The 27,447-nt window shown below is 41.1% G+C and overlaps 2 protein-coding genes across 3 annotated transcripts; one reads left to right on the top strand and one right to left on the bottom strand.

Moving 5' to 3' along the window:
- The first annotated feature begins 926 nt into the window (after positions 1–926).
- capslb (calcyphosine-like b) lies at positions 927–12,642 on the top strand. Of its 2 annotated transcripts, none has more exons than XM_059358665.1 (5): positions 927–968; positions 2,812–2,951; positions 4,525–4,702; positions 6,998–7,207; positions 12,491–12,642. In XM_059358665.1, the coding sequence occupies exons 2-5, from the start codon at positions 2,812–2,814 to the stop codon at positions 12,590–12,592; spliced, it is 630 nt and encodes a 209-aa protein (XP_059214648.1). In that variant the 5' UTR covers positions 927–968; the 3' UTR covers positions 12,593–12,642. The 2 variants fall into 2 exon arrangements, with proteins under 2 accessions (XP_059214648.1, XP_059214647.1); XM_059358664.1 differs by lacking the exon at positions 12,491–12,642 and adding an exon at positions 9,415–10,811.
- Positions 12,599–26,188, bottom strand: il7r (interleukin 7 receptor). The gene is made up of 8 exons (XM_059357692.1): positions 26,107–26,188; positions 18,048–18,180; positions 17,818–17,966; positions 16,972–17,135; positions 16,738–16,891; positions 14,831–14,942; positions 14,682–14,754; positions 12,599–13,693 (listed from the first exon to the last, which is right to left on the bottom strand). Exons 1-8 carry the CDS (start codon positions 26,186–26,188, stop codon positions 13,334–13,336), a joined length of 1,227 nt encoding a protein of 408 aa, XP_059213675.1. The 3' UTR covers positions 12,599–13,333.
- Positions 26,189–27,447: the final 1,259 nt, after the last annotated feature.

Below are 27,447 nucleotides of genomic sequence, written 5' to 3'. Positions count from 1 at the left end.
CCAATAGCAGCATGAATAGGGGCTGGTCTCAGCCAGCCCTAAATATAGGCTTTGTCAAAGAGGAAAGTTTTAAGTTTACTCTTGAATAAAGAGAGGGTGTCTGCCTCCCATACTGAGACTGGGAGATGATTCCACAAGAGAGGAGCTTGATAACTGAAGGCTTTAGCTCCCAATCTAGTTTTAAGGACTTTAGAAACCATTAATACCATTAATGTTGACATTATTGATACAGATAAAACATTAGAAACAAATAATATAATTAATATATTAATATTTCATAAATAATATAATTATAGAAATAATATTTAAAAGATTATTATATTATATATATATAATAATGGTAAATAAAATATATTATAAATATAAGATATTTTAGAAGGGACAAAAGTATGCAGCTTCAATTTTTAATTAAATAATGAATTAATAAATACAGACAATATTTACATAGCTGACATGACTCACGTAAAACCAATCAATCAAATGAATAATACATTTATAAAAAATGAAATAAATCAAATAATATTGAAAGACGAAGAAAAGGAAATATCAATGAAGAATTTAAATTCTAGAAGATAAAGTGGAAACTGAATAGCTTGATTTTATGAAAATGAATGATAATAATAATAATAATAATATAATGTATAATATATATACTACTACTACTACTACTAGGCTACTACTACTACTAATTATAATAATGATAATGTGAATAAATAAAATAAAAGATTTATATATATACTTTAGTTGTGTTTCATTTTATAAAATAAAAGCGCTTTAATGTGAAGGCAGGGGTAGGCTTTTACTGTGAAAGAGCCACAGGAAGTGTTGAGCAAAAAAATAACAAGTGACACCGTACGTGCAGCAGCCAATCAGAGGAGGACACTAGGTCTCCGTGGTAACGGCGGATTGTTTGGGGAACGGTCGGACTTCCGGTTGGTTGTTTTCATCCGAAGAAAAAAAGAAAGTCGGTGAGTCTTTAATGTTTTTATGATTAATAATAATCAGTTTCTATACGGAACATGTTGCTGCAGTAAAAGTTCTTTAACATATAGAATATAGAATATATATAGAGAGAGTAAAGGACTGGAGTCGTCTTTAAAAAAATAAAAAACAAACAAACAAACAAATAAACAAACAAACACGGCATATAATAAATAAAAGAAACAGCTGGAATTTCAATTAGTACAAAAAGAAGAGAAGATAAATAAATAAAAGCAAATCATTTCTAAATAAAGAGACGTGACTGTAGGAAGCAAGGAGCTGCACCCAAACATGATTTATTTATCCATTATTTCAACAAATTAAAAACATTTTCAATATTACAGGTACATCTCAAAAAATTGTGATATCGTGAAAAAGTTCTATATTTTTTGTCAATTATTTCAGAAAGTGAAACTTGTATATTATATAGATTAATTACACATAGAGTGAAAAGATACTTTGCACCTACAGCCATCAGGCTGTCTCATTCTTCAAGAGATTCTACCAGAATAAGTAAATTTGCCCTTGGGGATGAATAAAGTGATTTTGATTTGATTGATATTTCAAGCCTGTATTTCTTGTAATTTTGATGATTATGGCTTACAGATAAGGAAAACCCTAAACTCAGTGCCTCAGAAATTTTACATATCTTATTACATAAGATCAATTAAAAAAAGGATATTTAAAACACAAATGTCAGGCTTCTGAAAAGTATCTTCATTTCTATACACTCAGTACTTGGTTGGGCTACTTTTGCATGAATTACTGCAGGTTACTGGAGGAGATCATCCTACAGCACCATGTTGCTTTAATAGCAGCCTTTTTATAGCCAGGTCGTCTGGTGTCTCTCTCCTTCCTCTTGACAACAGCCCATAGACTCCTATGGGGTTCAGGTCAGCCAAGTAGGTTTGCCAGTCCAGCCCAGTAACACCATGGTCATTGAACCAGCTTTTGGTACCTTTGCCAGTGTGGGCAGGTGCCAAGTCCTGCTGGAAAATGAAACCAGCATCTCAAAATAGCTCTAAATGTCCTGGTAGTTGACTGTGGACTTCAGAAATCACAGTGACTGTGGACTCCAATATTGAACTTTTTCACAATATTTTAATTTTCTGAGACACTGAGTTTTGTGTCATCATTATTTTTAAGCCATAATCATCACAATTACAAGTAAAACAGGCTTGAAATATTTCACTCTATTTGTAATGAATCTATATAATGTATGAGTTTCACTTTCTGAAATGATTTTTTGAAATGTACCTGTATCTTCAAAAAGTGTAATCTGTGTTTTCCACCGTGTTTATTGAACTCAAAGGAATGTTATAAAATCTACATTAATAAGAACACAATGTACAATTTAAGTCAATTTAACTACCAGAAACAACAGAACAGTACAACATTTACATTCTGTCTGCATCAAAACATTTTATCTGAATATTTATAATTGTCTTTACTGGTTTCACAGTTCTGCATCAAAATAAAATGAAATAATGTCACAGCTAACATGAGCTGTGACGTCACACAGGAAAAGACAATAAAGTTACTAATGAAACAGTCTGAGAGACGAGACATCTCACTGTGAATAAAAACTGTTTACCACTCTGAGTTAAAGTCCAACAAACTGTCTCAAGTCCTTCAGAGAAAATGACACATTGTTCATTTAATGATTATTATTATAAGTCAGAGCTTCTCTCTCAGTTATTAAAGTACTCTGATGTATTTGTGTGAGTATGTGTGAGTACTTTAATGCACTTCAGTGAGTATATCTGAGTACTCTGATGTATTTCAGTGAGTACTTGTGTGTGTGTGTGTGTGTGTGTGTGTGTGTGTCAGATGATGGCGGGGACGTCCAGACACGACCGTGAGATGGCGCTGAAGGCAAAGCAGCAGCTGTCGGCGTGTTCGGACCCGGTGGAGAGACTCAGACTGCAGTGTCTGGCCCGAGGCTCGTCTGGGATCAAAGGGCTGGGCAGGTGGGCAGGAACTATATTACCCAGAGTGCACCTCTCTCTGAGGCAGCCCGGGATTTTACGTTTTTTTAACAACATTTATGGGATGTCCAAAAATGACCCCCTCAATGCATGTTAATTTTTGTCAAAAATGGTCAAATTTTAAAATGCTTAAAAATGTATCAATTATAGTTTGTTGATACATATTACAGCATATTATGGCCAGAAATTAAAGAAAAACACGATATTATGGTACGTCCAAAAGTGACCGACTGAAAAAAAGTCATACTATAGCATGTCGATTTTTTTGTCAAAAATGGACAAATTTTAAAATGCCTCAAAATCCTTAAAATGGATCAATTTTGAACTGTTAATATGTGTGGTAGTACAGTTTGTCCAAAAATAGTGAAAAACCACCATATTATGGGGTGTACAAAAATGACTTCCTCAGCATGTCAATTTTTCTCAAAAACTGTCTAATTTTAAATGCTTAAAAATGCTAAATTTGGGTCAATGATAGTATGTTGATACATATTAAAGCATAATATGACCAGAAATGACAGAAAACGCCATATTATGCGATGTCCAAAAATGACCCCCTCAAAAAAAGTCATGTCAACCTTTCTCAAAAAATGGGCAAATTTTAAAAAGCCCAAAAAAGCCTTAAAATGTTTCAATTATAGTCTGTTGATACATATTAGAGCATATTATGACCAGAAATGAAAGAAAAACACCATGTTATGAGCCTAAAAAAAAAAAAGAAGTCATAGTATTGCATGTCCATTTTTGTCAAAAACTATCAAATTTTAAAATGGCTCTATTACAGTCTGTCGATATATATAACAGCATAGTCTGTCTTATATAGCATGTCGATTTTTTTTATAGGATTTTGTCAGACATGGCAGGCTGCAGCAGCAGCAGCAGGATGTTGTGATGTGTCTTGGTTTATTGTCATCCTTGTGTGTTGTTGCTCATGTTGTGGTTTTGTTTGTTGCGCTGCGTCGTCAGATTCTGGCTGATAGAACTTCATGCTAATGCTGCTCAGCTGCTCAGCCGGGACTTTCCATTTACTCTTTTAATATTTTACTTCAGTTTAAGCTTCAGGTGCTGACTTGATTATTTTAATCTTCACACGTTTTCTCCCCTTCACTCAAATCTGACAACAGTCTATTTAGTGCAGGGGAAGATTTTAAAATAAAGTCAATTACACCAACCATTGTTCTCTAAAAAAAGAATTTTCAAAAAGAGTGTATTAATATTATTATCTTAAATGCTAAAATGAGTACATTTACATTAGTACATACAACATATGTATATATTTATATTTATGTCCTAAGTACACTGGGCTAAAAAGTACTTTTACCGATATAAAAGGTTCAATACAGTTGCTTTAAAATTCGTATTGTAACAATATGATATATTGATTAATTGATCCAATATCATCTTTTATTGCTACATTTCATCATAATCTGCCTTTACTGTATATATCTCTTATCAAAGAGAATAGATGGAGCTTATCCCTGCTGTGTTTCATATGATACCAGACAAAGAGTCGTTATAATTATGATGAAAGATGAACCGACTTCCTGTTTATCAGAACTTTCAAAATAATGGACGACAACAACAGTCGCTCCCTGGACCTGAAGGAGTTCCTGAAGGGTCTGAATGACTACGGCATCATGATGGAGAAGAAGGAGGCCACAGCGCTCTTCCAGCTCTTTGACCGCGACGGAAACGGAACCATCGACTTCGACGAGTTTCTCATAACGCTCAGGGTAAATATACAATAGGTACAATATTTATAATTTATACATTCATATACAATACATATAATATATACATTTATATACAATATATACAATAAATACATTCAAATACAATATATACAATAAATACATTCAAATACAATATATACATTCATATACAATAGGTACAATAAATACATTAATATACAATACATACAATATATACATTTATATACAATATATACAATAAATAAATTCATATACAATATATACATTCATATACAATATGTACAATAAATACATTAATATACAATACATACAATATATACATTTATATACAATATATACAATAAATACATTCATATACAATATATACATTCATATACAATATGTACAATTAATACATTAATATACAATACATACAATATATACATTTATATACAATATATACAATAAATAAATTCATATACAATATATACATTCATATACAAAATGTACAATAAATACATTAATATACAACACATACAATATATACATTTATATACAATATATACATTCATATACAATATATGCATTCATATACAGTCATGGAAAATGATTAGACCCGTGTTTTCTTCAATTTCTTGTTCATTTTAATAGCTGGCACAACTAAAGGTACATTTGTTTTGACAAATTTAATGATAACAACAAAAATAGCTCAAAATAGTTGAATTTAAGAGCTGATATCTAGACATTTTCCATGGTTTTCTTGATAATGATTTTGGTTATTATCAAGAAAACCATGGAAAATGTCTAGACATCAGCTCTTAAATTAAACTTGTATCAGCTATTTTTGTTGTTATCATTAAATAAGTACAAACAAATGTACCTTTAGTTGTACCAGGCATTAAAATTGACAAGAAATTGAAGGTAGTCTAATAATTTTTTCCATGACTGTATATTCATGTAAGGCTGAACCATTTCAGGAAAAGATATAGTCGTGATTTTTCTGGCAGATCTTGCGATTTCAATTGGATTTAGGATTTTCTTCATATCTAGCGTCAGTGCAACATTCAGTGTTCGATGTGATCCGCTGGATGTTTTGCTCAGTTCCTGTTTCTGGAGCTTCTGCAGCCTCAAATGAAATCCTCAAACTCCTTCTGAAGCCATTTGAAAACACATAAACGTTACAATGCTGGAGCAGCAGGTAACAGTTAATTCTGATTGGTTAGCTGACCTGTCCAGGAGTAGCAGGCTTCTTCTGATTGGTGACCGGATGAGAGGGAGACAACGACAGATCCTGGGTCAGTCATATACATTCATTTACATTCAACCTGGAAAAGACTGAGCTACTTTACCTCTCCCACTACTGACCTCCACATCACTGTCCAGAACACAGTGGTAACCTCCACTAAGACCGCTAAAAACCTTGGTGTGACTCTCGACAATCAACTGTCCCTCACCACAAACATTACTGCTACCACCAGATCCTGCAGATTCTTGCTGCATAACATCAGGAGAATCTGCCCGTTTCTCACTCAGAAGGCAGCTCAGGTCCTGGTCCAGGCGCTGGTCATCTCACTCCTGGACTACTGCAACTCCCTCATGGCAGGTCTGACTGCCAAAGCCATTCGACCTCTACAACTCCTCCAGAATGCAGCTGCTCGATAGGTCTTCAATCTTCTCAACCTTTCACACACACAACACCACTCCTCCCTCTGGTTACCAGTGGCTGATACGCTTCAAGACTCTAGCTCTGGCCTACTCCGCTGCTAATGGTTAAGGCCCAGCCTACATCCATGATCTGGTCAAAACCTACACTCCTGCCCGTCCACTCCGCTCTGCATCAGCCAAACAGCTGGAGACTCCCATCCTGCGTGCGTCAACTCGCCTCAAAACCTCTTCCGGACTTTTCTCTGTCCTGGCTCCCAAATGGTGGAACGAGCTCCTCACCGACATCTTCCACCGCAGGTTGAAGACCTACTTCTTCCAACAATACCTTGGTTAAGTCATGGTCGCCTAATTTAATATTGAAAAAATAAATAAAAAATGCTCTTCTTCTTAACGTATAGCACTCCTGTAGCGGTTACAGTTGGCTCTTAAAGTTATGTACTTACTTGATTCCTGTCGTCTGAGGCCAGTACCTTCAGGTTGAATGCACTTATTGTATGTTGCTTTGGACAACAGTGTCAGCTTAATGACATGTTATGTAATGTAATGATCTGCAACAAACCGCAGCTTCGACGATCACATGATCGTGTTGTCTGAAATCGCAATTTCAATCGAAATGATAACTGGCTCAGCCCCAGTTCGTATACAGCATCTTAAGGCTTGTGTCCCGTGCAGCCACAGATGTCCAAAGCCAGGAAGGAGGTGGTCCTGCAGGCCTTTCGGAAGCTGGACAAGACGGGCGACGGCGTGATCACCGTGGACGACCTGCGGGGCGTCTACAACCCCAAGTACCACCCCAAGTACCAGAACGGGGAGTGGACGGAGGAGCAGGTGTTCAGGACGTTCCTGGACAGCTTCGACTCTCCGTACGACAAAGACGGACAGGTAATGAAGGCAGACAAGTAAGACAGACAGGTAAGACAGACAGGTATTAAAGACGGACAGGTGATAAAGACGGACAGGTAATACAGACAGGTAATAAAGACGGACAGGTAATAAAGACAGACAGGTAAGACAGACGGACAGGTGATAAAGACAGACAGGTGATAAAGACAGACAGGTAATAAAGACGGACAGGTGAAAAAGACGGACAGGTAAGACAGACGGACAGGTGATAGAGACAGACAGGTAATAAAGACAGACAGGTGATAAAGACAGACATGTAATAAAGACGGACAGGTGATAAAGACGGACAGGTAAGACGGACAGGTAATAAAGACAGACAGGTAATAAAGACGGACAGGTGATAAAGACAGACAGGTAATAAAGACAGACAGGTGATAAAGACAGACAGGTGATAAAGACAGACAGGTAATAAAGACGGACAGGTGATAAAGACGGACAGGTAATAAAGACAGACAGGTGATAAAGACAGACAGGTGATAAAGACAGACAGGTAATAAAGACGGACAGGTGATAAAGACAGACAGGTAATAAAGACGGACAGGTGATAAAGACAGACAGGTAATAAAGACGGACAGGTGATAAAGACGGACAGGTAAGACGGACAGGTAAGACGGACAGGTAATAAAGACAGACAGGTGATAAAGACAGACAGGTAATAAAGACAGACAGGTGATAAAGACAGACAGGTGACAAAGACGGACAGGTGATAAAGACAGACAGGTAATAAAGACGGACAGGTGATAAAGACAGACAGGTAATAAAGACAGACAGGTGATAAAGACAGACAGGTAATAAAGACGGACAGGTGATAAAGACAGACAGGTGATAAAGACAGACAGGTAACAAAGACGGACAGGTGATAAAGACAGACAGGTAATAAAGACGGACAGGTGATAAAGACAGACAGGTGATAAAGACAGACAGGTAATAAAGACAGACAGGTGATAAAGACAGACAGGTGATAAAGACAGACAGGTAATAAAGACAGACAGGTGATAAAGACAGACAGGTGATAAAGACGGACAGGTGATAAAGACAGACAGGTAAGATGGACAGGTAATAAAGACAGACAGGTGATAAAGACAGACAGGTAATAAAGACAGACAGGTGATTAAGACAGACAGGTAATAAAGACGGACAGGTAAGACAGACAGACAGGTGATAAAGACAGACAGGTGATAAAGACGGACAGGTGATAAAGACAGACAGGTAATAAAGACAGACAGGTAAGACAGACAGGTAATAAAGACGGACAGGTGATAAAGACAGACAGGTGATAAAGACAGACAGGTAATAAAGACAGACAGATGATAAAGGCAGACAGGTAATAAAGACGGACAGGTGATAAAGACGGACAGGTAAGACGGACAGGTAATAAAGACAGACAGGTGATAAAGACAGACAGGTGATAAAGACGGACCGGTGATAAAGACAGACAGGTAATAAAGACAGACAGGTAAGACAGACAGGTAATAAAGACGGACAGGTAAGACAGACGGACAGGTGATAAAGACAGGTAATAAAGACGGACAGGTAAGACAGACGGACAGGTGATAAAGACAGACAGGTGATAAAGACGGACAGGTGATAAAGACAGACAGGTAATAAAGACGGACAGGTGATAAAGACGGACAGGTAAGACGGACAGGTAATAAAGACAGACATGTGATAAAGACAGACAGGTAATAAAGACAGACAGGTGATAAAGACAGACAGGTAACAAAGACGGACAGGTGATAAAGACAGACAGGTGATAAAGACAGACAGGTAATAAAGACAGACAGGTGATAAAGACAGACAGGTGATAAAGACAGACAGGTAATAAAGACAGACAGGTGATAAAGACAGACAGGTAATAAAGACGGACAGGTGATAAAGACGGACAGGTAAGATGGACAGGTAATAAAGACAGACAGGTGATAAAGACAGACAGGTAATAAAGACGGACAGGTAAGACAGACAGACAGGTAAGACAGACAGGTGATAAAGACGGACAGGTGATAAAGACAGACAGGTAATAAAGACAGACAGGTAAGACAGACAGGTAATAAAGACGGACAGGTGATAAAGACGGACAGGTAATAAAGACAGACAGGTGATAAAGACAGACAGGTGATAAAGACGGACAGGTGATAAAGACGAGCGGGACGTCCTCTGACCTGGTTCTGACGCTGTCCTCTCTGAAGGTCACCCAGGACGAGTTTATCAATTATTACTCCGGAGTGAGCGCTTCCATCGACACCGACGTCTACTTTATTGTGATGATGAGAAACGCCTGGAAGCTGTGAGTGAGCGTGGCTGCAGCAACCGAGCCTGCAAGTCTTCTGCAGTATGTCGCTCGCTAACCTGAACCCTGTCACCGCAGAACAGGACGGGTCCAACGACATACCAACAGATCCTTTAGGAACCTCAGTTACATCTGTCTTTAGTATTCAAATACAAACCAGAAAATGTCTAAAGAAATTTCAAGTGTGCTTGACCATGACTCTCAGCCATACATTATTAGATTACAACTTGAACTGTTTTCATGGAGAGGCTTTGGTAGCCAAACAACCAGAGCCATCTGGTGGCCACCAATCAGAGAAGAGCAATCAACTGCAATCAGTTGCACCTATGACATTTGACACCACTGAGAGAGAAAAACAGCTGAAAGTTTCCCTTGAACAGAAAGCATTTCTGGCCAAACTGTAGTTCTTCCTAAACGTCTACATGTGTTTTGTGTAGAAAAATGAAGAAATTGTCTTTTTAGAGCGATCAGAAGAAACTGGTACCTCTGCTTTCCTCCAGAAAAGTTCCCTCCTTTTTAACATTGCGGTCTATGAGGCTGTGGGTGGTGTTGGTGGATCATCTGTGCGTCCTACGCCCAAACTATAACTCTGACAGCTTTAGCAGACCAATGTGTGAGAAGACAAATTTTCCTACGTTTCTATTCATAAATTATTTCTGTAGAGTGGCATCTGCGACCTCGAGCGCAATTTCCAAACTTATTTTTTGACAAATTTTTCTCTCCCTCCGCACTCTAGCGATGATGTCACCAACTCTAGCCTCTCCATAAGGTTACATTGGGGGGATTTTTTTGGAGTGTTTTTGCCAAATAATTTGAAAATAGTTTGTCGAACCCCTTAGAAAAGTCATAGCACACTTGTCATGGCCGAGCCGGTCGATTTGATACCTTTTTAGTGTATGTGTGACCAAAACTCTGACGGGAGTGGTCGACCGAAAAAAACATGGAAGAATAAATCTAGGAATAAGCCCGGTGGAGAGAATATAGTGTGCTGTTTCAAGCACACTCAATAAAACAAAATAAATACATCTATCTATCTGTCTATACTATAGATCTATAGTATAGATCTATACTATAGATAGATGTAACTGAGGCTGGTATAGATTATATAGGAACCTCAGTAGTTTCAGTAGTTTAGAGACCTTTAAACCAATCAGTCTTCTTCTTCACTCTTTCCATCCAAACATTGCAAATAAACTCATTCTATGAGTTCTAAATTCTAAATTCTATGAAAATAACCAATGAAAATCCAACATTGATTTTGAACCGCAGTTCAACAGCATTATTTTAAAAAATAAACTCATGAAACAGGCTTGGACAAAAATGATGGCACCCCTAGAAAAGACTGAAAATAATGTGACCAAAGGGACATGTTAAATCAAGGTGTGTCCACTTATTAGCATCAGACGTCTCTACAATATTGTAATCAGTCAGTGGGCCTATATATAGGGCTACAGGTAGTCACTGTGCTGTTTGGTGACATGGTGTGTACCACACTCAACATGGACCAGAGGAAGCGAAGGAAAGAGTTGTCTCAGGAGATTTAAAAAAATATATAGACAAGCATGTTAAAGGTAAAGGCTATAAGCATCTCCAAGCAGCTTGATGTTCATGTGACTACAGTTGCACATAATATTCAGAAATTTAAGATCCATGGGACTGTAGCCAACCTCCCTGGACGTGGCCGCAGGAGGAAAATTGATGACAAATCAAAGAGACGGATAATATGAATGGTAACAAAAGAGCCCAGAAAAACTTATAAAGGGATTAAAGGTGAACTTCAAGCTCAAGGAACATCAGTGTCAGATCGCACCATCTGTCGTTGGTTGAGCCGAAGTGGACTTGATGGGAGACGACCATGGAGGACACCACTGTTGAAAACAAATCATAAAAAAGCCAGACTGGAATTTGTTGACAAGCCACAAAGCTTCTGGGAGAATGTTCTATGGAAAGATGAGACAAAAATGGCAATTTTTGCCAAGGCACATCAGCTCTATGTTCACAGACGTAAAAATGAAGCATGTTAAGAAAAGAACACTGTCCCTACTGTGAAACATAGTGGAGGCTCTGTTATGTTCTGGCCTGGGGCTGCTTTGCTCAAGACTTCTTTCTGTCTTTCTCAAGACAATCAAGGGATTCTAGAGAGAAATGTGCTGGCCAGTGTCAGAAAAAGCTTGGTCTCAGTCGCAGGTCATGGGTCTTGCAACAGGATAATGACCCAAAACACAGCTAGAAACACCCAAGAATGGCTAAGAGGAAAACATTGGACCATTCTAAAGTGGCCTTCTATGAGCCCCGATCTAAATCCTATTGAGCATCTTTGGAAGGAGCTGAAACATGCCGTCTGGAAAAGGCACCCTTCAAACCTGAGACCACTGGAGCAGTTTGCTCATAAGGAGTGGGCCAAAATACCTGCCGAGAGGTGCAGAAGTCTCATTGACAGTTACAGGGATCATTTGATTGCAGTGATTGCCTCAAAAGATTGTGCAACAAAATATTAAGTTAAGGGTACCATCATTTTTGTCCAAGCCTGTTTCATGAGTTTATTTTTTAAAATAATTCTGTTGAAGCATGGTTCAAAAGCAATGTCTGACTTTCATTGGTTAATTTTCATAGAATTTTTATTTATTATTACTTTTGTCAGAATCAAGTTATTTCTCTGACCATTGTGAGTTTTTCTTTTATTAACCGAGGGGTACCAACAATTTTGTCCACGTGTGTAGTTAAAAGTTGACACATAAACTTTAAATATAAGTTTAGTTTATATTTATAAATAATATAGTTTTAAATCAAATAAATTACAAATATGACATCATTTCCATTTAAATCAACTTTTTAAATAATTTCCATAATTATTTTTCTCTACTAATTGATGCTTTTGGCTCCTTTGGATGGAAAGCAGCTGATGATGTGATTATTTCTGTGTGTGTGTGTGTGTTTGTGTGTGTGACGGTGACGTGGCGTTTCTCTGTCGGCAGGTGACCAAAGAAGAGTTTGTCAACTATTACTGCGGCGTCAGCGCCTCGGTGGACAGCGACGTCTACTTCATCCTGATGATGAGGAATGCCTGGAAGCTCTGATGATGTCATAATATGTTTATTTGGTTAAATAAAAACAGATGGTCAGTCAATATGTTGTCACATCACATCTGTACATTATATATATATATGAATGTTTTTCTGTCCAACCTGCAGTGAAATGTGACATCAGCTGCTCTGAGCTCAAATCTGACTCTGGACTGAGCCTTTAACCAGCTACAGGTTTCTGTGATTGTAGTAAAAGATGCAGGAACATAATGTATCAGTCACGGTGAGATATCATGAAAATATACTTATATAATCATACACCCATAAAAGCAGCAAGACAGAGGAAAAGCTACATGTTAAACCTCTGAAACATTCAGCTACATGGTACATAAATAAAACCATCAGACATGAACGTCCCCAGTGTGACGGAGACGTTCAACAGACGTCTTACTGAAGACGTCAGTCCAAACTCCCACTGATCGACTCTAAGACGTGGTTACATGGAGCATCGAGTCCACCAGGATCTTTGATGGAATATGAATTTTCATGAGCCATGAAAGAAGCTCAGAAGGAATATTGGGATGTTTTTATAAGTAGGATTAAAAAACGGAGTATTCTGTGCATGTAAACGTGCTCATTGGATGAACTTTGTTGGTGAGATCCAGTCTCTGAACCCAATTTCATAGCAATCCATCAAAAAAGATATATAATAGAGATAGAGATATGTCTTTAAGATGAACTGCTGTCCTGCTGTTGGTTGGTTCCTGCTGTGGTCCTTCAGTCAGACCTGCTGACCTACTGGATCCGGTAGAAGCTGGACATGGTGACGTAGGCCTCCGACTCGTTCCCTCCGCTGCTGCAGGACGCCTCTGGTGATCCAGGTCCCTCAGGTCTGTCCCCGGGCTGGAGGTCCTGGACGCTCTGCAGGCTGTCCTCTCCATCAGAGGAGGTTGGGCTCAGCAGGGCAGACAGCTCCAGCTCCTCGGTGTCCGCACTGGTGGTGCTGGCGGAGCTCGGGTCGGAGCTCTGGGCGGAGCTCTGGGCGGAGCCAGGAGCTGCACCTGGTGGAGGCTCTGCTTCCTCCTGGGGCTGATCCTCAGACTTCTCCAGGTTCAGGGCACTGAACACCTCAGGTCTGAAGTTCAGCAGGAGTCCCTGCACACAGAAACACAGCACAACGTCCTTAACAACTGTTAAATTAAAGCTGAATATATTGTTGTTACTGCCATCGACACAGAAAGAACCAGAAGCTGACTGTTCTTCAGCGTTCGATATGAAGTCAGACACACGTCAGAGCTGCATCCACAACCAAACACTGGTCAGTCAGGGGTTAACGGTGCCCGAATACCAGAAGCAACATCAACTGAAAATACAGCCTGCTCTCTTCAATCTGCTACAAATAACTAGGTTTTACACTTTCACATCACATTAACACAGACACCAAACTCCATCCTGCTACCTCTGACCCTGTTAGACTCCTATGAGTGTCTCTACCACAGCTCCCATAGACTCCTATGAGTGTCTCTACCACAGCGGCCATAGACTCCTATGAGTGTCTCTACCACAGCTCCCATAGACTCCTATGAGTGTCTCTACCACAGCTCCCATAGACTCCTATGATTGTCTCTACCACAGCGCCCATTGACTCCTATAAGTGTCTCTACCACAGCTCCCATAGACTCCTATGAGTTTCTACCACTGCTCCCATAGACTGCTTTGAGAGTCTCTACCACAGCTCCCATAGACTCCTATGAAAGTGTTAGGACATGGTAAGGTTCACTGCTGGAACAGAAAGCTTTGGTTTGGTTGAAATAGTGCTCCGTCAGCACTTCTCTAACTGACTCCTTGTGAATCACTGCAGCCTCTAGAGAGTGTGACTAACTCCATACGGAGACGTGAAGTGATCAGAGGCAGACGAGTGGATTCTGTGTCTGCGTTGCATTTGTAAACATTTGTATAAGTGTAAAGCTGAGATATTTGTAGCAGATTGAGTTTGGAAAGACGTCCAAATAGTTGGAAAGTGACGTCCCAATCCAGAGCAGAACACAGAGACAAACACTGACACTAACTTCCTCCCGGCCCCTAGAGAGTTAACGAGCTTTTCAAACAGCTGATGCTTCAGTTTCAGAATAAAAGCACTCACCTTACTGGGCTTGCAGATGTGCACCAGGGTATGTTTGGGGTGTGGGATGCTCGGCCAGATGTAGCTGAATATTCTGTGGAGAAAGAAACAGAAATGTTAATAAATTAACTTATGTGGCGGGAGCATCGGAGGAAGCTGTGACATCGTACTTGTTTTTCCAGAAGAGAAGGACACTTGAAGGTACCACGACCAGAACGACCAGACACACGATCAGCTTGGAGAGCTCCCGTCCTCCAACGGCCGCCTGCGGGACGTTCTCCTCTGGAAACCAAAGGACCAAGTGGAATCAGGTGAGTGTTTGTGTTTTACAGGTAGGGTTGCCAACCGTTCCTTGGAAAACGAAATCGTCCCGTATTTAAAAAACAAAAGCAGCCGTCCTGTTTCGAGCTGAAAAGGGACGCACTTTTTTCCGTATTACTGTGAGAGTCAAAAAATAGAATTAATAACAGGGCACTTTATTTGAAAACTTACGGTACACCCTGTCCTGCTCTGTGACCAATGAGCTGACAGCATATTCACACACCATGTGACGATACAGAATACGCTCGTCCCATTGGTCGAGGAGGTACTGTTGCTCGCGGAGAAGATAGCAGAAGACAACAAAGCAGCATGCATAGGTGACTGAGAGCCATGGCCCTCGTGCCCTAACAATTTGGCCTTGTGCCCTTAAAAACATGTCTGCCATGGTGGCCTTGATGCCCCGCCCACCGCCCCAGTTGGTTTTGTAGTCTGCCTCTTTCCTGTCAACACAACTTTTGAGGGAAAAAAAGCATCTTTTGATGACATTCATCATCAGTGGTGGGTTTGATTTCAGCCTGGCATGAACCGCTAAGATGGGCTTTAATGACAGTTCGACACAAATCTATCACCGGCCAAGCAAGGAGACTTCATCAAAAGCACTCTAATCTGTCCCACCAGTCTCATGTGCTGCGCTAACGTCACACTTCAAGCTACTGAAAGTATATCTACACTAGTCATAAGTAATCACAAAGTTATTTTGCTTTGTGTCTGAGTGTCTGTCACCCGTCAGTCAGTCGAACCCCGACCCACCACTCGGTCATCCTCCGAGAAATGCGCGTATGCACACACTAACACACACACTCGTCCCCACATGATCGCTCCGTGTCTCACCGTCACCGCGCGCCTTACTAAATACTATAAGCCTTTCCGGGCGGTCAGAGGTCGAAGTGCACAGTTGCATATGCCGTTCATTAGCCGCAAGCTAACATTAGCTAACAGTTAAAGTTGTTTTAATCACACTAAACTGTGACTTACTGTTTCGAATAACTTCCTGTCGCTAAACGCATGCAGCTTTCAAAATAAAAGCGCAGTGTGTTAACAGAATCGACCACAGAATTTACAAGAAGTCTGTCAAAATAAGATGCCTTAAATAAAATATACAAGCACCTTTATTCTCCTTTAAAATAATTCTTAAAATATGCAATGATTAAGATGAGTGTGTATAATGGAATTGTTGCATTAGAATATTTGAGAGGCCCCCAAATTTGGGTTTTTATGGAAAAAATTCTAGCCAGCTATTTTCCACATTGGCTTGCTGCTCCATGTCCTAGTGGAAAGCATGCTTATGGCAATTAAAAATGACACAGTATAGGAACACAAAGATTCTATAATACGGATCTCCGGACTGCGAAAAATGTTATGTGAGGTGTTTGCTCTCATTTAGCTCTCAAAGTGCACAAGATTGATGCATTTAACTTTACAAGGAGATGTTTCTTTACCTGCTTGACAGTTTCAACCGAGACTCCAATCTTCCTCAGAAGTGTCATTACGAGTCCTTAAATTAGTTTCAATATGAACGTGGACTTAAAATCACTGTTTTATTTTATGGCCTTGGGGCCCTGGCTTTTGGACTTTGTGCCTTCAAAAATTTGACAACACAAAAGGCCAAGTGGCCTTCTCCCTAAAATGGTGAAATTCCAGGCCTGGTGAAGGCAATCGGATCGGCGGGCCCTGCCGATGAGGTGTCCCTTATTTATTTCTCAGGGAGTTGGCAACCCTATTTACAGGAGCAGAATGTGCAGAGGCTCGTTCTCACCAGCGGGAGTAAGGAACCCGAACGTCTCGCTCCAGTCGCTCCAGGTTCCCTGCATACCGTTGACGGGCAGCGCTCGCACGCTGACCCTCCACTCCCGGTGCCCCCCCAGCCGCTTCAGGTCAATCCGCAGGGTGTCCGACGTGACGTTCTGAGTCTGAGAGAAACAGAGAGAACATCGTCACTGCTGAACTCCAGAGGACGAACATTAGTGCAGCACAGAGGAAGAGACATTACAATTGAGCTGCCCGCCGCCCACAGCTTCAGCTCAAACAGCAGCGTGCCCTGATGCAGGTACTCTTTGGGGTACTCGTTGTCGTACGGAGTCCAGATGTGCAGCTCTGCCTGGTCTGAGTCTGTGTTGAAGGACACGTCCTTCACCCGAGGACTTCTGGGCTTGACTGCAGAGACGACACAGCAGAGACACTCGGTCAACATGATATTATAGCAGTGGTGTAAAAAGTATTCAGATCCCTTAGGCTACATCAGTAAAAGTACTAATACTACACTGCAAAATTACTCCACTGCAAGAAAAAGTCCTGCATTTAAAATTTACTGACGTAAAAGTACAAAAGTATCAGCATCAAAATGTACTTAAAGTATCAAAAGTAAAAGTACTCGTTATGCAGAATGGACTCACTCAGCTTGTTTTATATATTTCAAATATACTATTAGATTATTTGCTATGATGCATTTTGTAAGCAGCATTTTACTGTTGTCCAGGTAAGGTTCATTTGAACTACTTCATATGCTATTATGTGGTATAATTAATTTAAAAAAGCATTATCATTTTGTATTGATCACATCTTTTTCGTGTTAAATATTGACCATAAAAGTTACTTGTAACTAAAGCTGTCAGATAAATGTAGTGGAGTAAAAAGTACAATATTGGCCTCAAAATTTAGTGAAGTACGAGTATAAAGTTACATAAAATGGAAATACTCAAAAAGTACAAGTACCTCAAAAACGTACTTAAGTACCGTACTTGAGTAAATGTTCTTAGTTACATTCCACCACAGTATTATATGATATTATTATTATTATTATTATTAATAATAATAAAACTTGAGTTAAAACACTGACTGATTTTCATCAGCTCCACGGTGGTATTGATGGTCCGTCCTGTTTTCAGGAGGATGCTCACGTCTAACCGAGGCAGAGGACTCAGACCCGTGACGGTGTCCCCCAGGGCCTCATTGCACTTCCTCTGGTTCAGGCTGTAGTCCATGTAGCTGAGGACAGAGAGCTCAGTCTTTAACGTCCTCTGGACACTGTTGACGTGTCCTCTGTGAACCAATGAAAAGACATTTTACCACGCGGTCATCTTCTCCATGCCATCGTCCCCGTCGTCCTCGTCGTCCTCTCCGGCGCGGCGGTGTGCGAGCAGCCGGCAGGTGAGGCTGCTGTATTTGACCAGGATGTCGGAGGTGCAGCTGATCCGGGGCTCTGTTCACCAACATGAAACCAGAACAAAGTGAATTTGTTTCTTATTTTTAACGAACGTCTGGTTCATGGCCCCTGCACTTTTACAAAAGGCCGTTTTTGTCCCCTGCTGTTTTTACCGTCCAAAAGAGAAGCGTCAGGGACTAGGACCAAGCGGAAAACGGCCGCTCAATCTGTAACCTCGGATTACAAATGTGGTTTTATACATCCGTACCATAGACTGTATATAAATAATGGACGTAGTCACCGTGACGTCACCCATTGGTTTATGGACTGTCCGTTGGAAGCCTCGAGTTCATCGTTACACTCGTCGCCATCTTGCGTCGCCATCATGTTTCCGATACGCGGAGCAGACCATAATTGGACTGTGGAGGAGCGAGAGGGATCTGACGACACTGACTACACGCATCTCTACACCGGCAACCCGACTGAGAGAAGCCGCTGCTAATTCATGTTAGCATTAACTGGAGCATTAACTGGGATGTTAGTTTTGGCTAGCAAAAAAACAAAAACAAAATGTATCTTTCTTACCTCAGAAAACTGAGCAGCGACTCCTTGGAGTGTCTGTTAGTCCAACCAAACGCTGAACAAGACATTTTTACTGAACAAAACGTTCAAATAAACTGTCATTAAGTGAAAATATAGTGTGAAAGGGTCAAAGTTATGAGACCAAACCGCTAAACGTCCTCTTTTCTATCTATATAACGTTATATATAACTTTATTGACACGTTGCCGTGGATACGCTCTGCTTCTCTCCTGGTGACGGCTCGCCTTGCAGTGACCTGTCAATCAAAGCTAGAAACGCCCCAAATCATACGATTCTTTATCTTCTATTTTCTTCTAAATGGGGCCATTATTAGAACTATTGACATCAAATTGTCTTGAAGAAGATTTTTTACTAGCGATTGAGACCATAATGTTGTCCCTGAAAAATGTTTCTGAGGTAATAAATCAAGTGAGAAGTTTTCAAATTTAGCACTGAAATGAATGGGCAGATTTCTTTTGCAGCCAAAATTAGCACCCCCTACTGGAATTTTCGGTGAATTGCAGGCTTTATGCACTTCCTGGTGGCTTCCATGCTCAGGCACGGAGATTGCCGCCTGATCTGTACTCATGATAATGTGAAACTTAAGTTTTTTCCTCTATAACCGTATCATCAAAATTGATTATTGTTACACCGCAAATTGTCACACACTGTTCATGTCATGCATCAATATATTTTTGTCAGGTGAGGGATAGTAGAGATGCAGAAGGAGGTACAGGAGGAGAGGCTGGAGGAGGTAGAGCAGGAGAAGTTGGAAGAGATGTAGGAGGAGAGGCTGGAGGCTACATGCTTTACAAAAGGTCAAACCAAAAACGGAACAGTAAACTTAAAAGTAACAATAGAAAACTAGAAGAACTACCGCGACTCTGCGGCAGTGGAGGAGTGCAGACGTGTATTTGTGAGCTCTTATAAGATTAGCGGACTACAGCAGCAAGATGCTTCCCTTTTCCACGGATGATTACCACAAACTGTTCCAGAAGATAGCAGTACTGGAAACAAAAATTGACCGGCTCAAAGTGAATGTGGAGGTAAATGGACAGAATGGGAATAAAACTACTCTGCCGATTTCCCTAAACAGTGAAAGGGAGCAGGCTAACGGAAAGCTAACTAGCACCACCAAGACGCAGCAGGAGCTGGGTGTAAATGGCAATAAGCCAACAAGTCCTCCCTGGAACTCTCTTGGTGCAAAGCCAAAGCACTACAAATCACCTCCCTCAGTTTTGGGAAGACAGTTATCAGGCAGAACCCAGCACCTGGAGAGTTACGATGACACCGAGTGGCCTGCACTACCATCATACAGGAATGTCGCTTCAACCCCAGTACCAAAGAGAAAGCAACCATGGACCAAGGCTACAACAAAAACTAAGAGCAAATTGCCCCAAGACGCAGGAATTCTACGGAAGAACAGATTTGCTCCACTCTCTCAGAATCCTGACTCCCCAAAAGTGGGCTCATCTTCCAGCTCCAGAGAAAGGTATGAGGCTAATTCATATGCTAAAAGGCTACAGAAAGAGCTAACCACTGGGCCCCAAACTCTGATAGTGGGTGACGGAGCTGTGAATGAGATAAAACGCTCTTGCAGCAAGAACACCAAAGTACTCTGTTCTACCAACGACATCGTGTCTGATATCTCAAAGAAGATCCTGAACGTTGCTGCTGAGCATCCAACAGCTAATGCTCTCATCATACACACAGGAGCCCTTGATGTTGTGAAGCAACAATCAGAGGTATTAAAGCAAGACTTCACTGATCTAATTAACAAAGTTTGATGTTTAAATACTGAGGTGTTTTTCAGTGGACCTCTACCAGGAGTTCGGCAAGGGGATGACAGATTCAGCAGGCTGATGATGCTAAACAGATGGCTCAAAGATATGTGTGCCGCTCAATCAGTGAACTTTATTGATAATTTCATCAATAAATTACATTGACATTTTGACATTACATCTTTTGGGGACGCAGGCACCTCTTTAAGGCAGATGGATTTCGCCTTAACAAGGCAGGAGTACAGTTGCTAAGCTCCAACATTTTTTATCATTTGCGTCACACACAAGCAGCCTGTGTCAAGGACATGAGGCAACACGTTCCAAAACAACGGATAAGCTATGATAAGGACTGACTATGGAGGACAGCAGAGTCTGAGAGAGCCGGCAGCGTCATCATCTCCACTAAAAGTGGAGTCTCCACCAACCCCAACAGCCCAACGAGGGGAGTCTCACCGAGTCCCGGCAGGAGACCCCCAACCCTCACCCCCCCAAACCCCACCCAGCCCCCAACTCTCTCCATGCAGCCAGGACTCCCCACTTCTGGATTTCACAGACAGGATGAAGAGCCTTGTCAAGATTGGAATCCAGCTAACACCATGCCAAAATCTCTTATTTATCCCCTTTAACCTCCCACATCCAGCCCCTCCCACTCCACCACCTCGGAAACAACGCTCAACCAAAAGTCACCGCCCTCCCCCATCCCCTCTGAATCTGACATACCTGTGAATCTCTGAATGACCCTATCTGTGAGTCTGACTGATATGTGCTGGGTCCAGGCTCTGATATCAATATCAAGATTGCTCTGTTCCAGCAAAAGTCAGGGCCCCATGGAGTTAAGTCAGCTTTCTCAATCCCTGTGATAGTAGGTAACAGAAAAGGGATCAAACTGGTGAGAAATAAAAAGAGTTCAATTAACTCACTCAATCTACTGAGTATAGCATGTCATCCTCCAAACTCACCAGCGTCTCCTGTTAAGGATTTACATCTAGCTCTTTTAAATATCAGATCTCTGGTTGGCAAATCTTTCGTAATCAATGACTTTATTCATAAGCACAACCTTGATTTTATGTTTTTAACTGAAACTTGGTTAAGTCAGGATAATAGTGCAGCAGTTCTTATTAAGTCAACTCCCCCAAATTTTAGTTTCTTCAGTGAAGCAAGAATAAATAAGAGAGGAGGCGGAGTTGCCACCCTGTTCAAGGACAGCTTCCAATGCAAGAACATGTCTTATGGCCTGTTTGACTCCTTTGAATATGTTGCCATTCAGTTAAAATCACCCTATAGAGCAATCTATTTGACCATCTACACACCCCCCAAATATGATGCAAGGCTTTTTGATGACTTTGCCAAACTGCTGTCTGTTGTGTGCATGGATTTTGACTGTGTTGTTTTAGTAGGTGATTTTAACATTCATGTTGATAATCCTAAAGATGGGTGTGCTAAAGAACTTTTAAATATTCTGGATAACTTTGGGCTTTCTCAGCATGTCACAGATCCAACACATAACAGAGGACACATATTAGATCTAATTATTACCAAAGGTCTTACAGTTTTTCTCAATCGCTTTGGTGCATTTCTCACATCGCTCTTTACATTCAACCTCCACAACATTTAGTCATTTGTGCTCATCATAGTAGCAGTTTCTCATTCCTTTCAACAAATTGCAAATGCTTTTGGACATGCATCAAGTGCTTTTATACAACTCTCTGCTGTTTTATAACATTATTATTTGCTTATGTCATGTCAGTCAAAATTAACTATACTTGTGAATGCTGAATAGTCATTCCATATAAAACTAACAGTCCTCATTTCATTGCTTGAGTCATTACATACAAAAATGTTGAACTAGTTGTCAAAATCTGTCAAGCAAATTTTATATATTTTTTTCTAAATCTTTTTTTTCCTGAATATGTCTCCTAAATTGAATCATTTCTCTCAGGTGAACCTCAGCTTTCACTGATGAGACTGATGAAGGGCTGTGTGAAGCATTAGTTGAACCACTTCTCTACAATCACTCAGAGCTGAATCCCATAAACCCATAAACACTTTACAACAAATATGAACCAAGCAGGACATAGTGTGGACCATTTCTACAGTGACACCGAAATGGAAGGTCATCCGCGTGGAGGAGGGGTGAGAGTGCGGGGAGGAAGAGGAAGGGGACAAAACAGGGGAAGAGGAAGAAGAGGCCAAGTACATAGGCAGATTCCTGATGAAATACCCGCCATTTTTGAATCCAATAGAGGAGTTTTTCTCTTCCTGGAGGTGGAAGGTGTATGACCAGCGTCCACATATCTGGCCCTGCTAGAGACCATGGACGCAGCATGTGATGACATCACAGCAGAGTCCTGCAGAGGGTGGATTCGCCACTCAAGGAGATACTTCCCTCGCTGCATTGCCAGAGACAATATTCATTGTGAGATGAAACAATGTGGCCAGACAGAGAGGAACGTCTGGATGTTTTGCACAGCTCTACCCAAAGGGAGTTTTTTAAGGGGGTTTTTTATTTTAAGAATTGTGGCATATGCAATAAAAAAAAAGTGAAACATACGTATCCAGTGTGTTGTACTCAGTTACCTCACTAAATACAGTAATGTGTAACTTTACTGTAGTTTTCAAATGGCTGTGCAATAGTATGTAGGGGTATCTGGTCTCAGATACAAATTGCCTCCAGCAGGGGTACCAAAATATTTAGAGGTAAAGCTAATTTAGGTCAATATTGCTATCAGAAATTGACTAAATTAATATTTAGTACTTTAAATAAATTAAAGTTGTTTTCGGGGCACCACCTATTCACTTAGGAATAGGAAAAGATAGCAAATCATAGTAAATCAATCTCATAAAGTTAACAAATTATCAATTTGGAACATTGATTATTAATTATGAATATAATTATAATCAAATTACCTTATTAATATTCAGTAACGGTTGAAGGAATTTTGGAGTTCTTTTCATAGCAGAGGTTAGCAGATCACTCATTCATGTGCAACATTAAAAGAAGAAGTATATTAATCCAAAAAGATATTTATTCTAAACAAAGCAAAGCAAACAGAACACAATAACTAATCTTAAAGACATTTACAGTTAAATCAAAATGGCAGAAGCCCTTTTGTTCTTGAAGAACAATAGACCATGCAGCCTTGAAAGTCTATGTGTTGTAGGAAGCCAAATTAAAGTATATTTTATGTGGATTAGTGTGTGAGCAAATCTAATGAGTTATAGTTAATTTACATGTACAACTTGAGATATGTAGAGCAAGATTAATCATACAACTTCAAATGATCTAGCTACACAAAATATCACAACAAATATACTTAAACACACAACAGATCAACACCATTGATTTAAGTTTAACAAACTTGTTCTTGCTTACTAACTGCCCAGTACTATACCACAGAGTCCAGAGTTGAAAGGGGGAAGCAGAAATCCTTTTGAAGAAGAATCAGGTCCCTTTTGTGTTTGGTGTTTCCAAACACAAAAGGTTGTTATTTGCCGTTGGCTCCAAAAGCTTGGTGAAGGTCTCTGTGATTATATCCAGTATAGATCACAAGCAGGAAACTTAAAGCATGGCTTGGGCCCAAGCTTGGTTTGGGGCCTTGCCGGCCTCCGTTAGAGCTGGAGAGAGAGAGGGAAATTGGTCTGATCTACCTCCTGGAAGATCAGACCAGGACAGCAGACGTGCTGTCCCCCAGGGAGTCGAGGAGAAGAGAGAGAGGAGATGGCTGGAGGAGACTTTTGTGTCTCTAACTGAGTTGTATTTCCTGTTAGAATTAGCCAACGAGACGCCTTGAGGTAAGAAAGAGAAAGGCCTCCATCTTGGAAGCATGAAAAGAAATTGTTGACACAATTCTCACTGCATTCAGTCCATAAATCCAAATGAAACTTGTGGAACAGCTGTGACCCCCTACAAGTATATAGTCTGTCTGGAGCATTTTCAGGTAGCGTCACCAAGATCTGACCTTTTTGCATTGAAAACATTTCCAGAATAAACTGTCATAATGAAAACATGACAGAGACATTTGACTTTCTCGTTCATAAACATGGTGTCAGGACTTTTCATCTTGGTGTCACTGACACTTTCATTGACATGAATGCTTGCTTTTGAGGAATGAGCTATGATCCATTTTGAGCAAGTGACAGGCTTTTAAATATTATCAACTAGGTTTTGCAGTTTGTACTAATTGTTTTGAGAAATGCATTAACTGTGAAAATGTTAAGAGCGATGTGAGAAATGCACCAAAGCGACTGAGAAAAACTGTAATATCTCTGAGGTTGTGGTGAACGCTGTTGCTCTTTCTGAGCACTACTGTGTTTTTTTTATGATGACCACCCTTGCCAATCCTACAAAAGGTGAAGCAGAGGTAATCAGGAAGTGCTATGTAAATGAAAACACTTGTGCATTATTCACCCAGGATTTTACAACATCACCAACCCTGCCCTCAGCTCTAGTTGATGACCTTGTTATCAGTTTTAGTTCCAATGTTATGACTGTTGTCATAACACTCTATCTCCCCAATTAAGACCAAAGTTCTGTCGGGGAGGAAAAAGCCTTTTTCACAAACAAAATATTACAGATAAGACAAGCAGTGTGCAGCTCCAGCTCAGGAATGATAACACTGGTGCCTTCCCATCCTCTAGTCAAGCTAGGATATTTTAGCCTCCTAGACCAGAGACCAGAGACCAGTGACCAGAGACCAGAGACCAGAGACCAGTGACCAGAGACCAGAGACCAGAGACCAGTGACCAGTGACCAGAGACCAGTGACCAGAGACCAGAGACCAGTGACCAGAGACCAGTGACCAGTGACCAGAGACCAGTGACCAGAGACCAGAGACCAGTGACCAGTGACCAGTGACCAGAGACCAGAGACCAGTGACCAGAGATCAGAGACCAGAGACCAGTGACCAGAGACTAGAGACCAGTGACCAGAGACCAGAGACCAGTGACCAGAGACCAGTGACCAGTGACCAGAGACCAGTGACCAGAGACCAGAGACCAGTGACCAGTGACCAGTGACCAGTGACCAGAGACCAGAGACCAGAGACCAGTGACCAGAGATCAGAGACCAGAGACCAGTGACCAGAGACTAGAGACCAGTGACCAGAGACCAGTGACCAGTGACCAGAGACCAGAGACCAGAGACCAGTGACCAGAGACCAGAGACCAGTGACCAGTGACCAGAGACCAGAGACCAGTGACCAGAGACCAGAGACCAGAGACCAGTGACCAGTGACCAGAGACCAGAGACCAGCAGGAGATCCTGCAGCTCCCACACAGTCGACAGTGATCCCGACATGTTGGAACTGGTTGTAAAGACTCAACAGGTTTTCCAGCCTGATGTAGTCCAACACCAGTCAGTGTTATTCAAGGTTTCCAAACACGCTATGAGGAGTTTATTTCCTTGTGTATGTTTCTCTGCTGAAATGACTCTGTGGCTCTGCGGCTGTTGCTGTCAGCTCTCTGAGAGTAAAGTCTGGAGGATGAAGTGCACGCTGCACAACATCAGACCAGCTCCGGATATTCAAAACAGTCTGTAGTTACATGTCACACAAACAGTTTATTACAGCTTGTATCTCCCTGTGGTTGTTTTTGGAAATAAAAGTATTAAAATATGTTCTCACCCATGTCCCCGTCCCCGTCCCTGTCCGCGTCCCCACTCTGTGCGTGGGCGGCCGGCGGCAGCAGCAGCAGCAGCAGCAGCATGGTGATCCAGCAGCCTGGCAACATCTCCTCCTCTCAGTGAGGCTGAGCTCAGCTGAAGCTTTTCTTCTGCAGCTGCAGGAGGAAGAAGGAGTGGCCTGTTCAGAGGAGGGGGGGGGGGAGGGGGGGGGGGGGGGGGGGGGGGGGGGGGGGGGGGGCAGGATGTAAATCAGAAAACACACACATCTCAATAACTCATTACTCACATCACAGTTTCATCATCCTGCTGCTTTGGATGTAACAAATGTTTTCAGTTGCTCAAAACAGATTTTAACCACAGAAAGTTTAACAAGAGACTAAAGGTCCCAGCAAACAATAAAACTAACTCACAGGCCTTTCTGGGTTTCTGTATGTACACATCACATTTCTCTCTATGAGTCATAATCTATAATCTATCACTTATCATCTATGATATATAATCTATAATCAATCATCTATAACCCGTCACAACATCTTTACAGCCCGGTTCAGAAGTTTTTGGCAAAAGGTAAATACATTTAAAAAAAACTGAATTTAGAAATTCACTGCATGTCGTTTTCTCCACTGAAGGACACCTTAGAGGACACGTTTTCTCCACTTAAGCATGCCTTAGATCAGTGGTTCCCAAACTGGGGGGTGTGACCCCTAGGGGGCCCCCAGGGTTATAAAAGGGGGGGCGTGGCAAGGCTAAATTGAAATAATTTAATTGTTCTCCAATGCTGGTAAAAGCTGAATTAGATCATGACTCTACTCCAAATATTACAAATACAAAAAACAAAGATAAATAAATATTACAAAACCATTCATGCTTGTTGTGTGGAGGCCGCCAGGGGGGCTTGAAAGTATTTTTTAGATAGAAAAGGGGGGCCCAGTAGAAAAACTTTGGGAACCGCTGCCTTAGATGACATGTTTCTCCACTGAAGGACACCTTAGAGGACACTGTGTCTGGTTTTCTCCACGTCAGGGCCTCTCTGATGTTTTGGCTCTTGGTGACAGTGAGTGTGGCAGATCTCTGTTATAAATGTTTGACAGGCTGCATTGACTTCAGACTCTTCTACATCTTCCATGTTTATGACAACAGTTGTGAAAAGATGTGATGTTGAAGCTGTAGCGACACGTCTTCCTCTCTGTCAAACAGCAACATGAAGCACGACATCTAACCAACAACCTACAAACCACTTCCTGCCAGTCATCTGATCTGGTTTGTTTTCAAATGTTTTTACTTTACTACGAGCTCAGACTGTGAGCTGACCGTCTGTCACCTGTCCGTCACAACGGCAGCT

This window comes from Centropristis striata, chromosome 19 (assembly GCF_030273125.1).
Source record: "Centropristis striata isolate RG_2023a ecotype Rhode Island chromosome 19, C.striata_1.0, whole genome shotgun sequence".
Classification (NCBI taxonomy): domain Eukaryota; kingdom Metazoa; phylum Chordata; class Actinopteri; order Perciformes; family Serranidae; genus Centropristis; species Centropristis striata.
Note: the sequence above shows the minus strand (reverse complement) of the source record. Positions and strands in the feature narration are given on the sequence as shown.

Bases quoted from the DNA above. Each gene is read 5' to 3' on its own strand.
- capslb (XM_059358665.1), top strand. From the start codon at position 2,812: ATGATGGCGGGGACGTCCAGACACGACCGTGAGATGGCGCTGAAGGCA. The intron at 4,703-6,997 runs GTAAATATACAA...TGTCCCGTGCAG, and splicing joins AGTTTCTCATAACGCTCAGG to CCACAGATGTCCAAAGCCAG. The intron at 7,208-12,490 runs GTAATGAAGGCA...CTCTGTCGGCAG, and splicing joins CGTACGACAAAGACGGACAG to GTGACCAAAGAAGAGTTTGT.
- il7r (XM_059357692.1), bottom strand. From the start codon at position 26,188: ATGCTGCTGCTGCTGCTGCTGCTGCCGCCGGCCGCCCACGCACAGAGT. The intron at 16,892-16,971 runs GTAATGTCTCTT...TGTTTCTCTCAG, and splicing joins GGGCGGCGGGCAGCTCAATT to ACTCAGAACGTCACGTCGGA. The intron at 14,755-14,830 runs GTACGATGTCAC...CTTTCTCCACAG, and splicing joins CTTCTCTTCTGGAAAAACAA to AATATTCAGCTACATCTGGC.